General features: G+C 44.4%; 2 protein-coding genes across 2 annotated transcripts in view; one reads left to right on the top strand and one right to left on the bottom strand.

The window, feature by feature from the left end:
• The window catches only part of ptpro (protein tyrosine phosphatase receptor type O), a 94,213-nt gene extending 85,828 nt beyond the window's left edge, over positions 1 to 8,385 (bottom strand). The window contains exon 1 of the mRNA XM_079494723.1: positions 8,325 to 8,385. Coding sequence (XP_079350849.1) covers positions 8,325 to 8,372 — 48 coding nt within the window. The 5' untranslated portion in view covers positions 8,373 to 8,385. The remainder of the gene's footprint in view (positions 1 to 8,324) is intronic.
• Positions 8,386 to 13,063: 4,678 nt separating this feature from the next.
• LOC306916706 (leucine-rich repeat-containing G-protein coupled receptor 5-like) overlaps positions 13,064 to 15,427 on the top strand; it is a gene marked incomplete at both ends in the record, with an annotated part of 24,733 nt that continues 22,369 nt past the window's right edge. Inside the window, one exon of the mRNA XM_079494722.1 lies at positions 13,064 to 13,296. Coding sequence (XP_079350848.1) covers positions 13,064 to 13,296 — 233 coding nt within the window. The remainder of the gene's footprint in view (positions 13,297 to 15,427) is intronic.

Raw genomic sequence — 15,427 nt, 5'->3', positions numbered from 1 at the left:
AATATAAACATAGTCAGCATATATGATGAAGACAAACCTCGTCATTGTGTTGTTTGGATTATCATTGCCAGGCGTAATCCCTGAATATGAAAGTGCACTACTAATAATCTGGCTGCATTATCTAGGCCAGCATGCCGGGCCTGCCCAGCCCACTGCACACTGTAACAAGTACACAGGCCCAGAGAGAGGTTCTGCCGAGGCTTTGATCAGTGTGCTACTAGGCTGTGCTGGCGCACGCACGCATACGCACGCATGCCACGCACACACACACCAACGCACGCACACACGCACACACACACACACACACACACACATACACACACAGCAGAGCCAGTGTTTAATCAGGATGAATTAGACACAGATGAAAACACTGCACTTGCTCATTCTGTCTGTAATTACAGCCTGGTTACAACTTACAAACTATGGTCTCTCTCTCTCTCTCTCTCTCGCGCGCTCTCTCTGTCTCTCTCTCGTACACAGACCTCAGAGTGTTTTTCTTGTGAGGTTATAAGCCAATTGTTTCATAAAAAGTGAAATACATCATCACGGTCGTGGTAGCGAATGCTGGCCTGGCCCCAGCGCTGTCCGTGACCTCACTGAGTCACCCCCTGACATCATTCCGTTAGGGGGCTCCGATCAGCCGTCCACTAACACACAAAGCGTGTTTTGAGTTGGCAGCGCCATGTCTGCCATGCATGTCTATGGTAAAGAGGACGCGTTGGTGAGCTCCTCTTCCCAGCAGCACCCGAACATCGCTTTTATTAAGGGTTCCCTGTGCCTGCTGTCTTTTGGGTGCTGCAGCTATAGACAAATCCACGGATGGAAGTGTGAGAGCTACTGCTGATTTAGAAGGCATTTGTCTTCTTTTGGAAAAACATATTGTGACAAATAATGAATTGATTGTCAAAATAATAAACACAAATCTTCTCTTTTGAGGGCCCCTGGCACAAACAAAATTCAGATGGGTGGTCCGCAGCCAAATATATATCAATGTGCCGGTCCGCCGGTTAAAATGCCTTGTAACGTGTGCACCGTGCCGGATGCATGATACCCCGTCTTATACCACACGTAATTCTGAATGGAGTTCTGTCATTGAAACTCTCTGTCTGTAGTCTGAGTCTTATTAATTCCTTGTGCCAGTTGTAATCATCCGCCAAATCAAATTTAAAAACTTGAAATGTAGCCTACACTTACTTCTCTCGCTCTCTGACTCTCTGTCTCTCAAAGCCGGAGAGAGAGAGAGAGAGAGAGAGAGAGAGAGTTACTGCCCGTCCGAAAAGGACGGGCTCACAGTAAACACGCTAGCCTCTTCATTAAGGGGTCCAAACTGGGGTGTGAGCGTCGTGCAGCTGTTTGTGGCGCTGGGCACACAGATAGGCTATGTGAATACTACTATACTAGATAGTACCAGTGTTAGGAGCACCCACCAGCTAAATCATAAACAACGCCTAAGGTTGCGGGTGTCACCAAACGCTGCGTGCGGGGCGAGAACTCCGCTCATAAAAGGCTTTCTGTGGCGGACACAGCCCCTACACAGCTGCTGTTGAATGGAGTCCCACGACTCCCTCTCATCTGTGACCGAGCTGGTAGAAATGTCGGGGCCCAATATTAGACCAAAACATCATCTACAAGCTCGCAGCGCAGCACTCGGTGCCGTGCTATGAGCTTGTAGATCTGCTAGTATAACATAATGCTTAAAAAACACCACAAGGGGTTCCCGCCTTGAATGGGTTAGACTTAGAAGTGTCATTTTTGACAGAGGTTCCGCAACAATCTTCCCAAACACGTTCACGTATGCATCTTCTCTGCCGCTTCACAATGTTTGGGGCGATGACCATGTGGACAATAATATGATGAGGAAAAACTAACTTTATTTGTTATAGGCAGATTACACCCGTCCTAATCGCACTGCAGCAATGAAGATGTCCGACAGTAAAAACAAGTCAACAAACACATCAACTGTCATGGGAGAACTTATGTTGTGATTTGGCACTACATAAATAAAAGTGACTAATCACTAGTTCATTGATTGATTGATTGATTAATTGATTGATTGTCATACAAGCACAGATTAAGAAACCAGCGGAAGTAGTTTGGGGACTGAGACACCCCTATCTTGTGCCACCCCTTACCCCTTATCCCTAAACCTATTTTGCCATTTTTTACTATTTTGAAATATATTTTAAAATAGTTCAACTAGCCGATCTACAGCGACACGTTGTGAGCTTGTAGATCGGCTATTTGAACTATTTTAAGGTTTTTCAAAATAGTAAAAAAATGGCAAATAAGTTTAGGGATTAAGCGTAAGGGGTGGCGCAAATTATATATAGCCCTATGTCTCCGAGGCGCTTTGCTGATGGCTGCGACTTTCCTCCCATCCATGTTTCGAAAACATCCTCCCATCTATCCATCCATCCATCCATCCACCCACCTAGGACAATGGCACACACACACAACTTGCACACGCACATACAAGCACACGCACACATACACACACGTACACACGCATGCACGCACACACACACAGACACATTAACTCAGAAAGAGTGGATCAGGAGCAGAGAACGTAATTAAAGAAAACCTGCTCCAGTGACTCCGGCCATTGTATGCTTTAATTGTGAGCCAAAGTGCCTCCGCCCCCCCCCTCCTTTTGGCGTTTAATCAAAGAAAACAAACAGCCAATGGGCAGAGCTGGCTGTGCTGTGCTGTGTGTTGACAACACAGCCCTCCTCCACATAGCTGACAATGAGTTTTCACCCAGGGGTGCCCATCCACCCACACACCCACACACCCACACTCTCTCTCTCTCTCTCTCTCTCTCTCTCTCTCTCTCTCTCGAAGTAGAAAAAGACCACTGTTTTCTCCTTATGCAAACGCAACAACACTACTCCCCAAATGTAATGACGACTCCCGGTGGAGCCAGAAGACAAGGAGACGGCCCTAAAAACGCCAGCGTTGGGCATTCCTCTACGTTTCGTATACTTCCTCCCTTCAACAGGACGCTATTCGACAAAGTCGGTGTCAGCATTATTATTGGTTATGGTTGCATTTCTGATCATTTGGCTGTTGCTCTTGTCTGAAGCAACTTCCCATAGACATACTATAGCAGTGGTTCTCAACCTGTGGGTCGGAACACTGATTGTTATTATTACTAGAGCGGTGCCAGTCTGTTGTTTCCCCGCGCCCTGTGGTCGCTTCTCGCCCTTAAGGCGTCTTGCTGGTTATGTATGTGTCCCTTTTATACCCATATATGGAGTTCTTTGTCATGCATGCCCAAATGTGGAGTCTATGCAGATGACTCAGAACATATCTGTGATGTCAGAACAGGCCAGCTCCATATGGAGCCTGGACAGGGGCCCTGTCCAGAGCCCAGGCAGAGGCCTTTTGTGGCGGGCGGTTCTGGACAACCGTGGGTCTGACCGACTCGACACCGGGCACCCTGTGGGGGTTCTAATGTGTGTGTCGCGGGGGGGCGGGGGTGGGGGGGTGAAGACCCCTGTGTTATTGAACAAACACTCTAGTCTATAACAATGAATACTTTGAATACCCTACTATCAGAATATAGTAACAAAAGATCAATTAGAATTAAACGGTCAGCATTTATATAGTTAACTTACTGTGAAATTGTTGTTACGAGTATTAACCACTTGGACCCTAGCGCCCATATTCTGGGGGGAACCATCACCAGAATCTGCTGATCGATACCTTCTGGGACGCACAACGCAACGTATTTACAACTCTGGTAGTGTGCCTCTTTCCTCTCCTAGCTGTGGCCTGGGATGGCTTCCACAGTGTTGCTGCCAGTTCCGGGTGCCTGATGCACCATGTCTGTAAACCCATGGTAGGTCCCTGTGTATATTTTGACTGACAGCAATGACTATACCAATAATCAAAATAAAATCATGTATTATGGCCAAAATACGTCATATTTATTATTGCCTATTTCTGAAAATGCTACAAAATGCATGAACCTTTCTCAAAATGAGTATGCAAGCGATTATCTCAAATGAATGAGAAATAGGCCATTATGTAATTGTGACAGGCCTAACAGCTGTCAGTCAGTCCAGAATATTACATCACTTTAACGCAATGCATCCTTTAAAACCAGGAAAAGACAAGCCGCTAGCCCACTACTGTAACATTTTACTGCATCATAATCACATTAATATTGCATTAAAATGCGCTTATAAGGCTTCATAACACGTGTTACAAAATATATAAGCATATATAAGCATGTAACATGTAATCGGTATCACAGGTCTTTAATGGGTTAAATGAAAGTGATAGAGTTGCCCAATTTGTTAACCAACGACCAATAATAGAAAAGGATATGATCGATTATAATATTAGTAATATTATAATCGATCATATCCTTTTCTTATTACTAATCATTAGTGGGATGATCGATAAGGAATCAATCAGATGGATAAGCAAGCAGACTGGATGAGGGTCCCTCTGTCTCCCTAGTTGTCATGTGCACCAGGGTCTCTATTGTTTCACTCTATACTTCCTCTATACTTTCCCTTTACAACAAAGATCTTTGGAGTTGCGAGACGCAGTGTATGATTGTAGATCGGCTATTTTCACCGGATGCTCACCCCAGAATAGGGATGCTCGGATTCATGTGGTATTAATGTAAATGTAATCCGTGGAATTTGCACGCAGGTGTGAATGGCGTGGTGTGAACAGTGCCCAACACACAATCTGCTCGCTATATGCGGCCCTCAATTAGCAGAAGAATTTCATTGCCTGCTGCCACCTGCGCCCACTGCTAAGAGTAGGGCAGCAGTCGTGCGGTACCGTTGCTGAAATCATTGCTACCGCCACAATCCATTTCTTCATCACTGACTTGATACATTTGAGCAACAGAAAGCAGACCGTTTTTCCCACTGTATTAATGTTCAAATCATGTATACTTTATATACCTTTATTACACGGCATGGTTGTATGATTGATTCTGATTGGTCAATTGCCAAATTCTGTTATTTCTGGATAATGGCCGCTCCGCTCTATAACAGACCGATGCCTAATCAAACCCTCGGAGCACCTGCTGTGCCCGGCTGATTTACTGCTGTTTCCAACATGACAGCCATGTAAACACACACACACACACACAATGTAATTTACAGCTAAACATTGCGAGGATTAGACGATGCAGTACCCGGATTGGATGAATGGATTCTATTTGATCAACTCACTTCCTTGTTTTCAGACTGTGCTGTAGCTGGGCAGACGCCGGCCAGCGCGACACTTACTTTCATCAAGCAAGGAAATGCCTCGTTTTGTATTTTGGGTAAATTTATTAATTTATGTATTAAAGTAACGGGATAATCGCGGAGGTGGTTAATCAGCCTGTAGGTCATTTAGGCCTATCTATAAACAATGACCACTCAGCCATACATTATCGTTTACATACCGGTATTATACTTTATATTCCTTTTAGCCGGTTACAAACTGCTTCACATGAACAATGAAGGTGTAATTAGGAGATTCAACAGAGGATTTGTTTTATATACACAGATTTACAAATAAAAGAGTGTCAGAAAGGATATCCCAGTCAATGACATTTATGTCACTTGTTCTTGTTACATTAAGATAACAGGAGGCAGGGAAGGCAGACTTAGCGATATATTTTTTAATCCATTAAGACCTGAGGTTGATTCTACAAAATTAATGTCTTCTAAATCAGTAGTTCTCAAACGATTCCATGCTTAAGCGTAATTCATAGTCTGATTTATCGGTGGTGAGGTGACCACCGCAACTACAACATGACATCACGGAGCCGCGGTGAAGAGCAAACCACTGCTCTCCCCAGCCCTTCTCTCTGTTTTTACTCACCACCGCTCCACGTTATTACAGCTCCGGTGGTCACCTCACCACCGGAGCGGTGGTCACCTCACCACCGAAAATCCAGACTATGAATAGAGGGTATGCGCATGCTTAAAGTGAATGGCACATCGAGTGGCAAATCGAGTGTCAAAGCAACATGCAAAGTGAGTTTAACATTGTTTAACGTTGTTTAATGCAATCAGATAGGACTTTTCTGTTTGGATGCATGGGTTGTCAAGGCCAGAAAGTAGATTTTTGCCACTCAGTAGGCATTCCTGCATAACTTCCGGGTTTGATGATGATGTCACGCGCATACCCTCTATAGGCCTTAAGGACCCCCACATTTTTGGGGTGTCAGATACATATCATTTATTAATGATATAATGTATCTGGCCATGCACCCCCATCTGAACAGGGACCCCCAAAAAAACTTTAAAGATTTATTTATTTATTTATTTTATCACAAAATAGATTAACAAGCTAAAGTGACGCAATGTGTGCAAAGCAATGTGTGAAATTAACAGGAAATTGAAAAGAAAAAGAAATCTGATAATGCTGCACACAATACTGGTACACAATACTTTTTTCCACTCTTATCTTGTGTGACTCACTGCATATGCCCGTTTTAATTACATTTTCAACAATTTGTTTGTTATATCCTTTCTTTAATGGAGGGAGAATTTTGTCTAGAACAGGGGTCTTCAACATTGTGGTGCAGACTAAAATGTTTCATAGATTTCATATATAGCTTAATTCATAGTCTTCACTGTGTTGTGTAAATTAAAGTGTTTTGTTTGTTTGTTTGTTTCTTACACATTATCTTTTTTTTTTCTGAAAAAGATATTTTCACGATTTTTCAAAAATAGCAGACCTACAAGCTCGTAGGGCGCCACTCGGTGGCGCGCTATGAGCTTGTAGATCTGCTATTTTTCAATAGCTAAATTATAACATAATAGTATGTAACACCAAAAGGGGTTCCCGCCCAAAATGGGTTAATCACATGATGCTAGTGTTGAAGTGTTTCATGAGGTGGAAATAAAGGTTCCTATGACTGTAAACTCTGAAGACCCCTTAGGAGTCCTGGACCCCCTGTCGAAGACCCACATGGCTGGCCTAGAATTGGATATAGGGTCCCGTCTTTGTCCTTACAAAGATGGAGTGGGGTTAACACTGGCAATTATCAGAGATTAGCGCCGGTCATCAATCAATAGGCTTATTCTGATCAATACATGGCTGATTGTGGGTGGGTGGGGATCAGCATATCTCAACAGTGTTTAAAAACACTTTTATAACACTGGTTCTCAAGCGTTTTCATGACAAGGACCCCCAAAGTGATAAATAAATATATAGGCCTATATTTGGCCGTAGAACCCCAACTGGATTTGTTTTTGCCAGGCTGCCAGGGACTATCATAACAGAAGATCTGTGTTAAAATGTTTCAAAATGATTCAATTGTGTGAGAGAAATAAGGTCTATGAAAAAAAGCCCAAGAGAAGCGACTGTCACTAGGTGACAATGCTCACAGCGCTGTGACGTGTTGTGAGCTTGTAGATCTGCTATTAAAAAAACGTGTTTTTTTTACACATTTTAACAACCCAAATCTGGTATGGGGGTCCCATTCCCTGGTAGAAAATGTTCTTTAGATGTAGGGTCCTTGGAAAAAATACATGATTAATCTGGGGGTTCTTGACATGAAAATGTGTGAGAAACACTGGTTTAAACGACATTAGGCAGCAAGCCCAAATAAGCTACTAAACTTTAGAAACAAGCCCTCGGCTCCCAAAAATAATAATGTGTATACATTAAAGAACATGCACATGTGTGTGTGTGTGTGTGTGTGTGTGTGTGTGTGTGTGTGTGTCATGTGTGTGTGTGTGTGTGTGTGTGTGTGTGTGTGTGTGTGTGTGTGTGTGTGTGTGTGTGTGTGTGTGTGTGTGTGTCAGATGATGCAGGCCCTCAGCCATAGTGTTCCTGTCACGGCAGGGAAGGGAATCACTGTGTGTGTGTGTGTGTGTGTGTGTGTGTGTGTGTGTGTGTGTGTGTGTGTGTGTGTGTGTGTGTGTGTGTGTGTGTGTGTGTGTGTGTGTGTGTGTGTGTGTGTGTGTGTGTGTGTGTGTGTGTGTGTGTTGCGCGCGCGCAGCCGAGTGACCCAATTCTGCCTGAAGAAATAGGCTAGTATACAAAACCGGCTTTCAACGCCAAAACGCGATTTCCCCACAGACACCATTACCCCAACACCACAGAGTTGCAAACACAGACTTAGCCCTGTAAATATAACTTATGCGTGTTGCATGCAAATAACAATAAACAACCCTATATGGTTTATGAAAAAAATATGGTTCATTTCCACAAAACCGTTATGCTGCACTGCTGCACATGACTGATCCCAGACATGCGGGGCATTCAGACTGATGGATAGGGCAGCAGACTAGCCTACTGTGTGTAGGCTATTATTATACTCATATATAGTAAAATAATAACAATAAAATCCTTACCTGGATAAAACACTGGAGATAGATCGCGGAGAGTAACGTCGAGACCATGATAGCTCGCAGAGTAAAGTATATATTTTCCCACCTCAGCTTTCACCACCAGCGCATCCAAACAATGGCGATTTTCCTGCAGCATCAGACCGCTTCTGTCGCTGACTCTCACTCTCTCTCCCTCTCTCTCCCTCTCTCTCTCTCCCTCTCTCTCCAAGACGCACACAGTGTTCTTCAGCTGTGGCCCTGGCTGGCTACAAACCCGGGTTCGAACCAACCCGCGGCCCGGTGGTTCCACTGTCTCTCTTCAAGCCTATACACGGCTCTCCCAGTCCCCTCTCAGGCGGAGCTCCTGGACCCGCATGCAGCGTGCATCTAAAACATCCCTGCCCTGGTTGTTACTACTGGTAACTGGACTGGTGGGTGGGGTGAAGCGGAGATGATGATGGATCATCAGATCAGTCCATGGTGGTGGTGTAGGGTGGTGTAGACAGGGATGGAGGAGCAGCAGCCAGCGGGCAGCAGCAGCTCAGCTCATCACTATGAGAGGAGGAGGAGGAGGAGAAGGGAAGGGACACACACAGGCTGCATTCTCCGTCTGCTCAGTCTGAGCTGCTGCTCCTTTCGAAGCCCCGCCCCCTGCCCTGACGTCTCTCGCCCTAAGTACATTTATTCAAGTATAAGTATTGCATTTATAGGCCTACATTTTGAGATACTTTTTGAGTGGCGCAACCACTCAAAAAAACTCCAATGTCCGTCCGTCCCTATGTATGTTTAAGGTACCAACAGGGGGCGCTGTTGCACCACTCACGGTCTGACATATTTTTACTTATTTCCAATCTATCTCCAATAAATGTTTACTTCTACACTAGAACTTCTACTACTCCACCAGGCCCAGGGCCGTGCAGAGTGCTGAGGGAGGGGGCAGGGGCTCAAACCCAAGAAAAGGGCACATGTTGGGGTGTCTGTTTTTTGTGCGGCCTACATTTGATGCCTCATGCTAATTGAACAAGATGTTCCACAATAACTTGGCCCATGTCATTCATTGGACAGTAAAATAAGAAATACGTTCTCATTACCATGTAAACATTAAAATATCTAATATTGATAAGGGCCACGGATCACTTTGAGGCAAAAGGGCAGGGCCCAAGCCCCAAAAGCCACCCCCTCTGCATGTGCCTGGTAGGGGTTGGTTTAATTAATCATATTGTATTCCATTGTGTGATGCGGCTTTAACATCAGCATCAGTTTCCGGCTCCGCCCGACAGTTTTCTTTTGCATTTATCCATCAAAACATTATTTATTAAGGCCTATGTATTTATTTTTTCTTACTTTGTTTGTTTAAACGTTATGAACTACGTTTTTTCAAATTGATTTGGAAACTTTACATTTTCTGACAATATATGTGTCAAAACATCTGCAATCGGTGGTCTAGGACTCTGCAAAAAGTAAATTTAGTAAGACATGGACACTATTAGGTCATTATATTCAAAATCAATGTGTATCATATACATATCGTATCGTACGTGGCCTCTGTATCGTGATGCGTATCGTATCATGTCCTCTATATCGTGATACCCATGCCAAAGCACCAGCGCTCGCCGCTCGCCCAGCAGTCTGCCGTCACCCAGGGTGAGGTCGCTTACTGGTTATTATTATTATTACTTACTGACCATTAGGGCTGGGTATTGCCAACAACCTCAAGATCAATACGGGTCATCAATGAGTGTACAGGGTTTAATGAAGGCCCAGGTAGGGCCGGGCCTTACGTTTCGGGCCTGTTGAGAACTCTAGTTTTCACCGTCACAGTTTTTAGTCCATTTTTAAAAGCATCAGTAGACTGTGAGCTTTACACAAACTGGATCCAGTCCAAAACTACTGGGGCTCCGTCTTGCGGCAGGGGCCCTTTGGACCAATAAGAATTGGTCCAAGAATAGAGCCCTGCGGCACTCCACAGTGGAGGGATGCTGTGGAGGAACACTATCTGAATGCTCTTTGCTTCAGGAATCAGGATCAGTCTGGACTCCATACGAGAATGGCTCATTAGCTCTCATGTATTAGCCTATGGAAATCAACAATAAATGATTATTAGTGTGTATATACATATTTTTGAGTGGTGTAAACCATAGAGTATATAAAAGGATAGAGACTGAACTGGCGCGAAGCTCCGCCCCCCCAGCTATTCATGTCAGTGGAAGTTGCTCAGTGGCGTTTTGAAGCACCCGGAAGACTGCCGGAAGTACCGTCTCAGAACGTCTACTTCCGCATTTGACCACCAAATTTTGGTGGTCAAATGAGCTTCCTTGGGTCAAATGCGGAAGTGCAACCGAGCGCTCAATGTTAAAGCCCAGCTGCACGGGGTTTCCCGGTCATGAATCCACGGGTCCGCCTGTAGTTCCTCCTCCTACCACTAGGGCCCAGAGCTTCAACGTTGAATAGCCTCACTGGCCCCTTGGTGTAAACCACTCCTACAACTGGCTTTTTGAGTGGTGTAAACCACTCCTACAACTGGCTTTGTTAGTTTGTCTGTCTGTCTGTCTGTCTGTTCGTACCAAAAAAGGAGCATGGTTGCTATGGTCACTCAGTTCACACGGTGTGATTTCATTAAGTCAGACATTACGTCTGATCAGTCTATATAAGACCTTACACCACTCAGTTCACACGGGTGTGATTTTTATTTTATTTTCATACCAGTTGTTCACAGCTTCATTTCAGCTACTATAGCAAAACAACCTGACAGGAAGTGAAGATTACAGAACTGGAAGCAGTTTCTGAATATACTGTACAATGATTGTATTGCACCCTCCAGTGGGAACAACATGCAACGACAACTCTAAATCACAGCAATGATGATTACTATCAGAAATTCACAATAGAGCTTTAATTTAACAAAAAACAAAAAGGAGGGCATTAATCAACATTCAATGGGCTTGGCATGAGAAAACATGTTTACATTGCAAAGCAAAAAGTGTGTAAAAGGTGTAAAATGCAGACAGAAAGGATTCCAAGGCACTCTTTGGTGAAAAAATATAAATATGATTTATTGATGAGCAAGGCAACTAAAAGTGACCACCGCGTTTCGACCTACAAGGTCTTTGTCAGGGTCAATCTAACAGCTTGGCTAATCAGTCACACTTAAATAACTCCAGGTGATGTTCCAATTATTTCGTTAGGCCTCCCAACACTTCCTCCCTGCAGTGCTGACACAGCAGAATACGTGGTGGGTTCGAATCTGGGTTTTATAATTATTCAACCAATGAATGGTATTAACAAGAGCTTGTGACTAAATTACTCAATTGGTTCTTTTTCCCTTTCCTTAACGAATGTAATAGTTTTGGACATACGATTTTTCCACCCAACAGCGACAATATTAGGGTCGGGGTACCATTGTCTACTCTAGTCTAGACTAGTATTGAAATTTGTATAGACAATGATTCCAGCTCGCCTGGTTTAAAAGGCTTTTTCACAATTTTCAACAAACATTTTCACTCGACAAACAATTATTCTGAGCGAAAATGTAGGCCAATCGTAAGACCCGCTATGCCAAACATTGACATTATATATTGTGATCATTCAAATCCATTCTGATTCAATATTCAATGATGAAATTAAGCTGCATTTCTAAATTATGATAGGCTTTGCTGCCACCTGCTGGACATAAACACCTGTGCTGTGTCAATGCAGACTAAGCGCCATGTCAATGTAAATCCGTCTGGCTCTACATTGGCCTGTGGGTATGCCTGGAACTAATTCACTAACTAACTAACTAACTAACTAACTAACTAAGCATGTGGGCCAAAATTGGGCAGAAACGGACATCATTTTAATTAAAAGGTTTGAGAAGCACTCTGCTATAATGTCAAAACAGAGAATGAGAATCTATAGCCTACCCCCCATCGTGAGAATATTGGAGCGCGAGTGCTCATTAAGTGGCATTAATTCCATAATGGGACACTAGTTTCTATTCTATAGACCAGTAGGCCTAGTGTAGAATGTAGACTTAAAAAGAACACACCAAGTATTGACATTGATAAATTCCAAATAGGCCTATTATCAAAATATTCTGAGGCACCCCTGGACTTGCGTCAAGGCACCCACAAGATGTCAGTGTACTATTTAAGTAGGCCTACTGTAAATCCCTGGAACATGTGACGCGTTTAAAATCTATACACCAGTGCCCAAACACGAGCGTATGGTTGCTGTGTGAAGGTAAAGGTAGGCCTGTGTCAGCTGTGTGTGTGTGTGTGTGTGCGTGCGCGCGCGTGTGTGTGGGCGCGTGCGTGCGCGTGTGAGAGATAGTTGCACGGCAACTCCACGCGCGCCGCTCAAATCTGGAAGGCAGCTCGAGAGCAGCACCGCCGTCCTCAGCCGACCGAGCGACTGATTTACAATCTGCAGATTCCAAAATAAATACAAGTCTGTCTTGGAAGAGGAATTTACACTTTTTCCTGTTTTTGTTTTACTTTTGTGGAGCCGAAACAAGACACGCTTGTGAATTAAATTACCATTTCGATAAGGATTAAACCAACAACAACCTGCATGCAGCAACGAGGAGACTTCAATGTCCTCCACCAAACGGTCAACAACGATTAACTAAACCCTTCCCGAAATTTAAAACATTTAAAATAGGCCGACTAATTCAAAAGGACTGATTTCAAATTGACTGATTTGATTTCAACAAAACCCGGTTGAATTCTACTTGGAGTCTTGGACTGAGTCTGAGGTCCGGAGGAGGAGGAGGAGGAGAAACGATGCTGGAAGAACCGTCCAGATCTGCGCTGCTGTTAGCAGTGTTTGCGGTGTGGTGGTGCGGCGGCGGGGTGCGGAGCTCCACCACCGCGGGGCTCGGGGACAGAGGAGCGGCCACGGCAGCCTGCCCGGGCCGCTGCCGGTGCGAGGAGGACGGCTTGCTGCACAAGGTGGACTGCTCTGACCTGGAGCTCACCCACATGCCTGGAAACATCAGCGTGTTTACCTCCTATCTGTGAGTTCGTTTACACACACACACACACACACACACACACACACACACACACACACACACACACACACACACACACACACACACACACACACACACACACACACACACACACACACACACACACGGGACGGATTAACCCCACAAGGGCCCCTGGGCCGGTACATTTTTTGGGGCCCCCCTAGCGCGCGTGCGCGCAGAATTTTCGAGGTTTTTTGTGTTTTTATCATTTTTTTTACCTAAATTTAACTAAATCAATGGCCAATGAAGGTCCCCAGGAGCTTTTTTCAGGGCCTCAAACCCATTACAGGGCTTTACATTTTCCCAGAAGGGCCCCTGAGAGCCAAGGGCCCCTGGGCCACGGCCCCATTGGCCCAATGGCTAATTTGGCCCTGACACACACACACACACACACACACACACACACACACACACACACACACACACACACACTGTAACTAATTGATTCTCAAAGTGAAGTGGGGGTCCTTGATAGGGTTCCCCAGCTAAATGTGTTAATATGGCATCACAATCAGTTCAACCCCATATAGGCCATTTGAGAATAACAAATCTACAAGCTCACAAGTTAACGCATCACAATGCAGTGTGTTGTGAGCTTGTATATCTGCCATTTCAAATATATTTTTCTTTAAAAAACGTTTTTAACAACACTGTCAGTGTCAACACAAATCTTGTATGGAAAAAGTTTGAGAACCACTGATGTAACTCATAGTCACAGCGCGCGCACAGTGTGTGTGTGTGTGTGTGTGTGTGTGTGTGTGTGTGTGTGTGTGTGTGTGTGTGTGTGTGTGTGTGTGTGCGCGCGTGTGCGCACCGTGTGTTTATGTTGTTGGTATCGTGAGAAATTGAACACCTGTGTCTTCACGTGCACGCGTGCAACTACGCACGCACACACACACACACACACACACACACACACACACACACACACACACACACACACACACACACACACACACACACACACACACACACACACACACACATCTCTCTCTGTCATTATGTCACAGTCTACTAGCAGTATTCTATAGTGAAGTCTACTATAGGGATGCCAACCAATATGGAATCATCCCTTATTTGGAAACTATAAAGACTTGTCCCTTGTTGAACTTATAAAGGACAGACATTGTTCCTTATTTTTGGGGGAATAAATCAATGACACAGCAGGTCATATAATATCATAATATTATAAATCTATACGTCTCTGTCGGGTGGAAACCTCATTATATCCAACATGGTTACTTTTCAGGATTTAAATTCAATAACAGCACAAATTGCGTGTTGTGAGCTTGTATAGCTGTCTACCGAGCAATCTTCATTCCTACTCTCACCTATGGTCATGAAGTTTGGGTCATGACCGAAAGAATAAAGTCGCGAATACAAGCGGCCGAAATGAGTTTTCTTTGACGGGTGGCTGGCATCTCCCTTAGAGATAGGGTGAGAAGTTCAGTCACACGAGAGAGACTCGGAGTAGAGTCGCTGCTTCTTCGCCTGGAAAGGAGCCAGCTTAGGTGGTTCGGGCATGCCTCTCGGATGTCTCCCTAGGGAGGTCCTTGAGGCACGTCCCACTGGGAGGAGACCCCGGGGCAGACCAAGGCGCAGTTGGAGGAAACACATCGACTCACTGGCCCTGGAACGTCTCGGGATCCCCCAGGAGGAAGTCACTAATGTTTCTCTGGAGAGGGAAGTCTGGAGCACTCTGGTGGAGCTGTTGCCCCCACGACCCGACTACGGATAAGCGGTTGAAGATGGATGGATGGATTATGCAGAAAGTCCCATTGATGTTTATGTTATGATTATTTTTATTTGACATGGATATCACAAATGACATTGGGCAAACCAGAATCTTTGTTTAAGTGTTATATCAGTAGCCGCAAGCAACTCTTCAAATCAAATCAAATCAAACTTTATTTGTATAGCACATTCACAACAGCCAAAGCTGACCAAAGTGCTGAACAGAGTAAAACAAGACAGTAGAGCATAGCAATATAAAACAATGAAAAGAGACAATAAAATATAAAACAGAGCATACAATAGCACAGAGCAGGAAATCAATATACAGGTAAATCAGGTGCAGTTAAAGGCGAGGGAGAACAGATGAGTTTTGAGGAGA

The sequence above is a fragment of the Electrona antarctica genome, assembly GCF_951216825.1.
Source record: "Electrona antarctica genome assembly, chromosome: 23".
NCBI classification, from domain to species: domain Eukaryota; kingdom Metazoa; phylum Chordata; class Actinopteri; order Myctophiformes; family Myctophidae; genus Electrona; species Electrona antarctica.
This window is presented reverse-complemented; position numbering and strand designations above follow the sequence as displayed.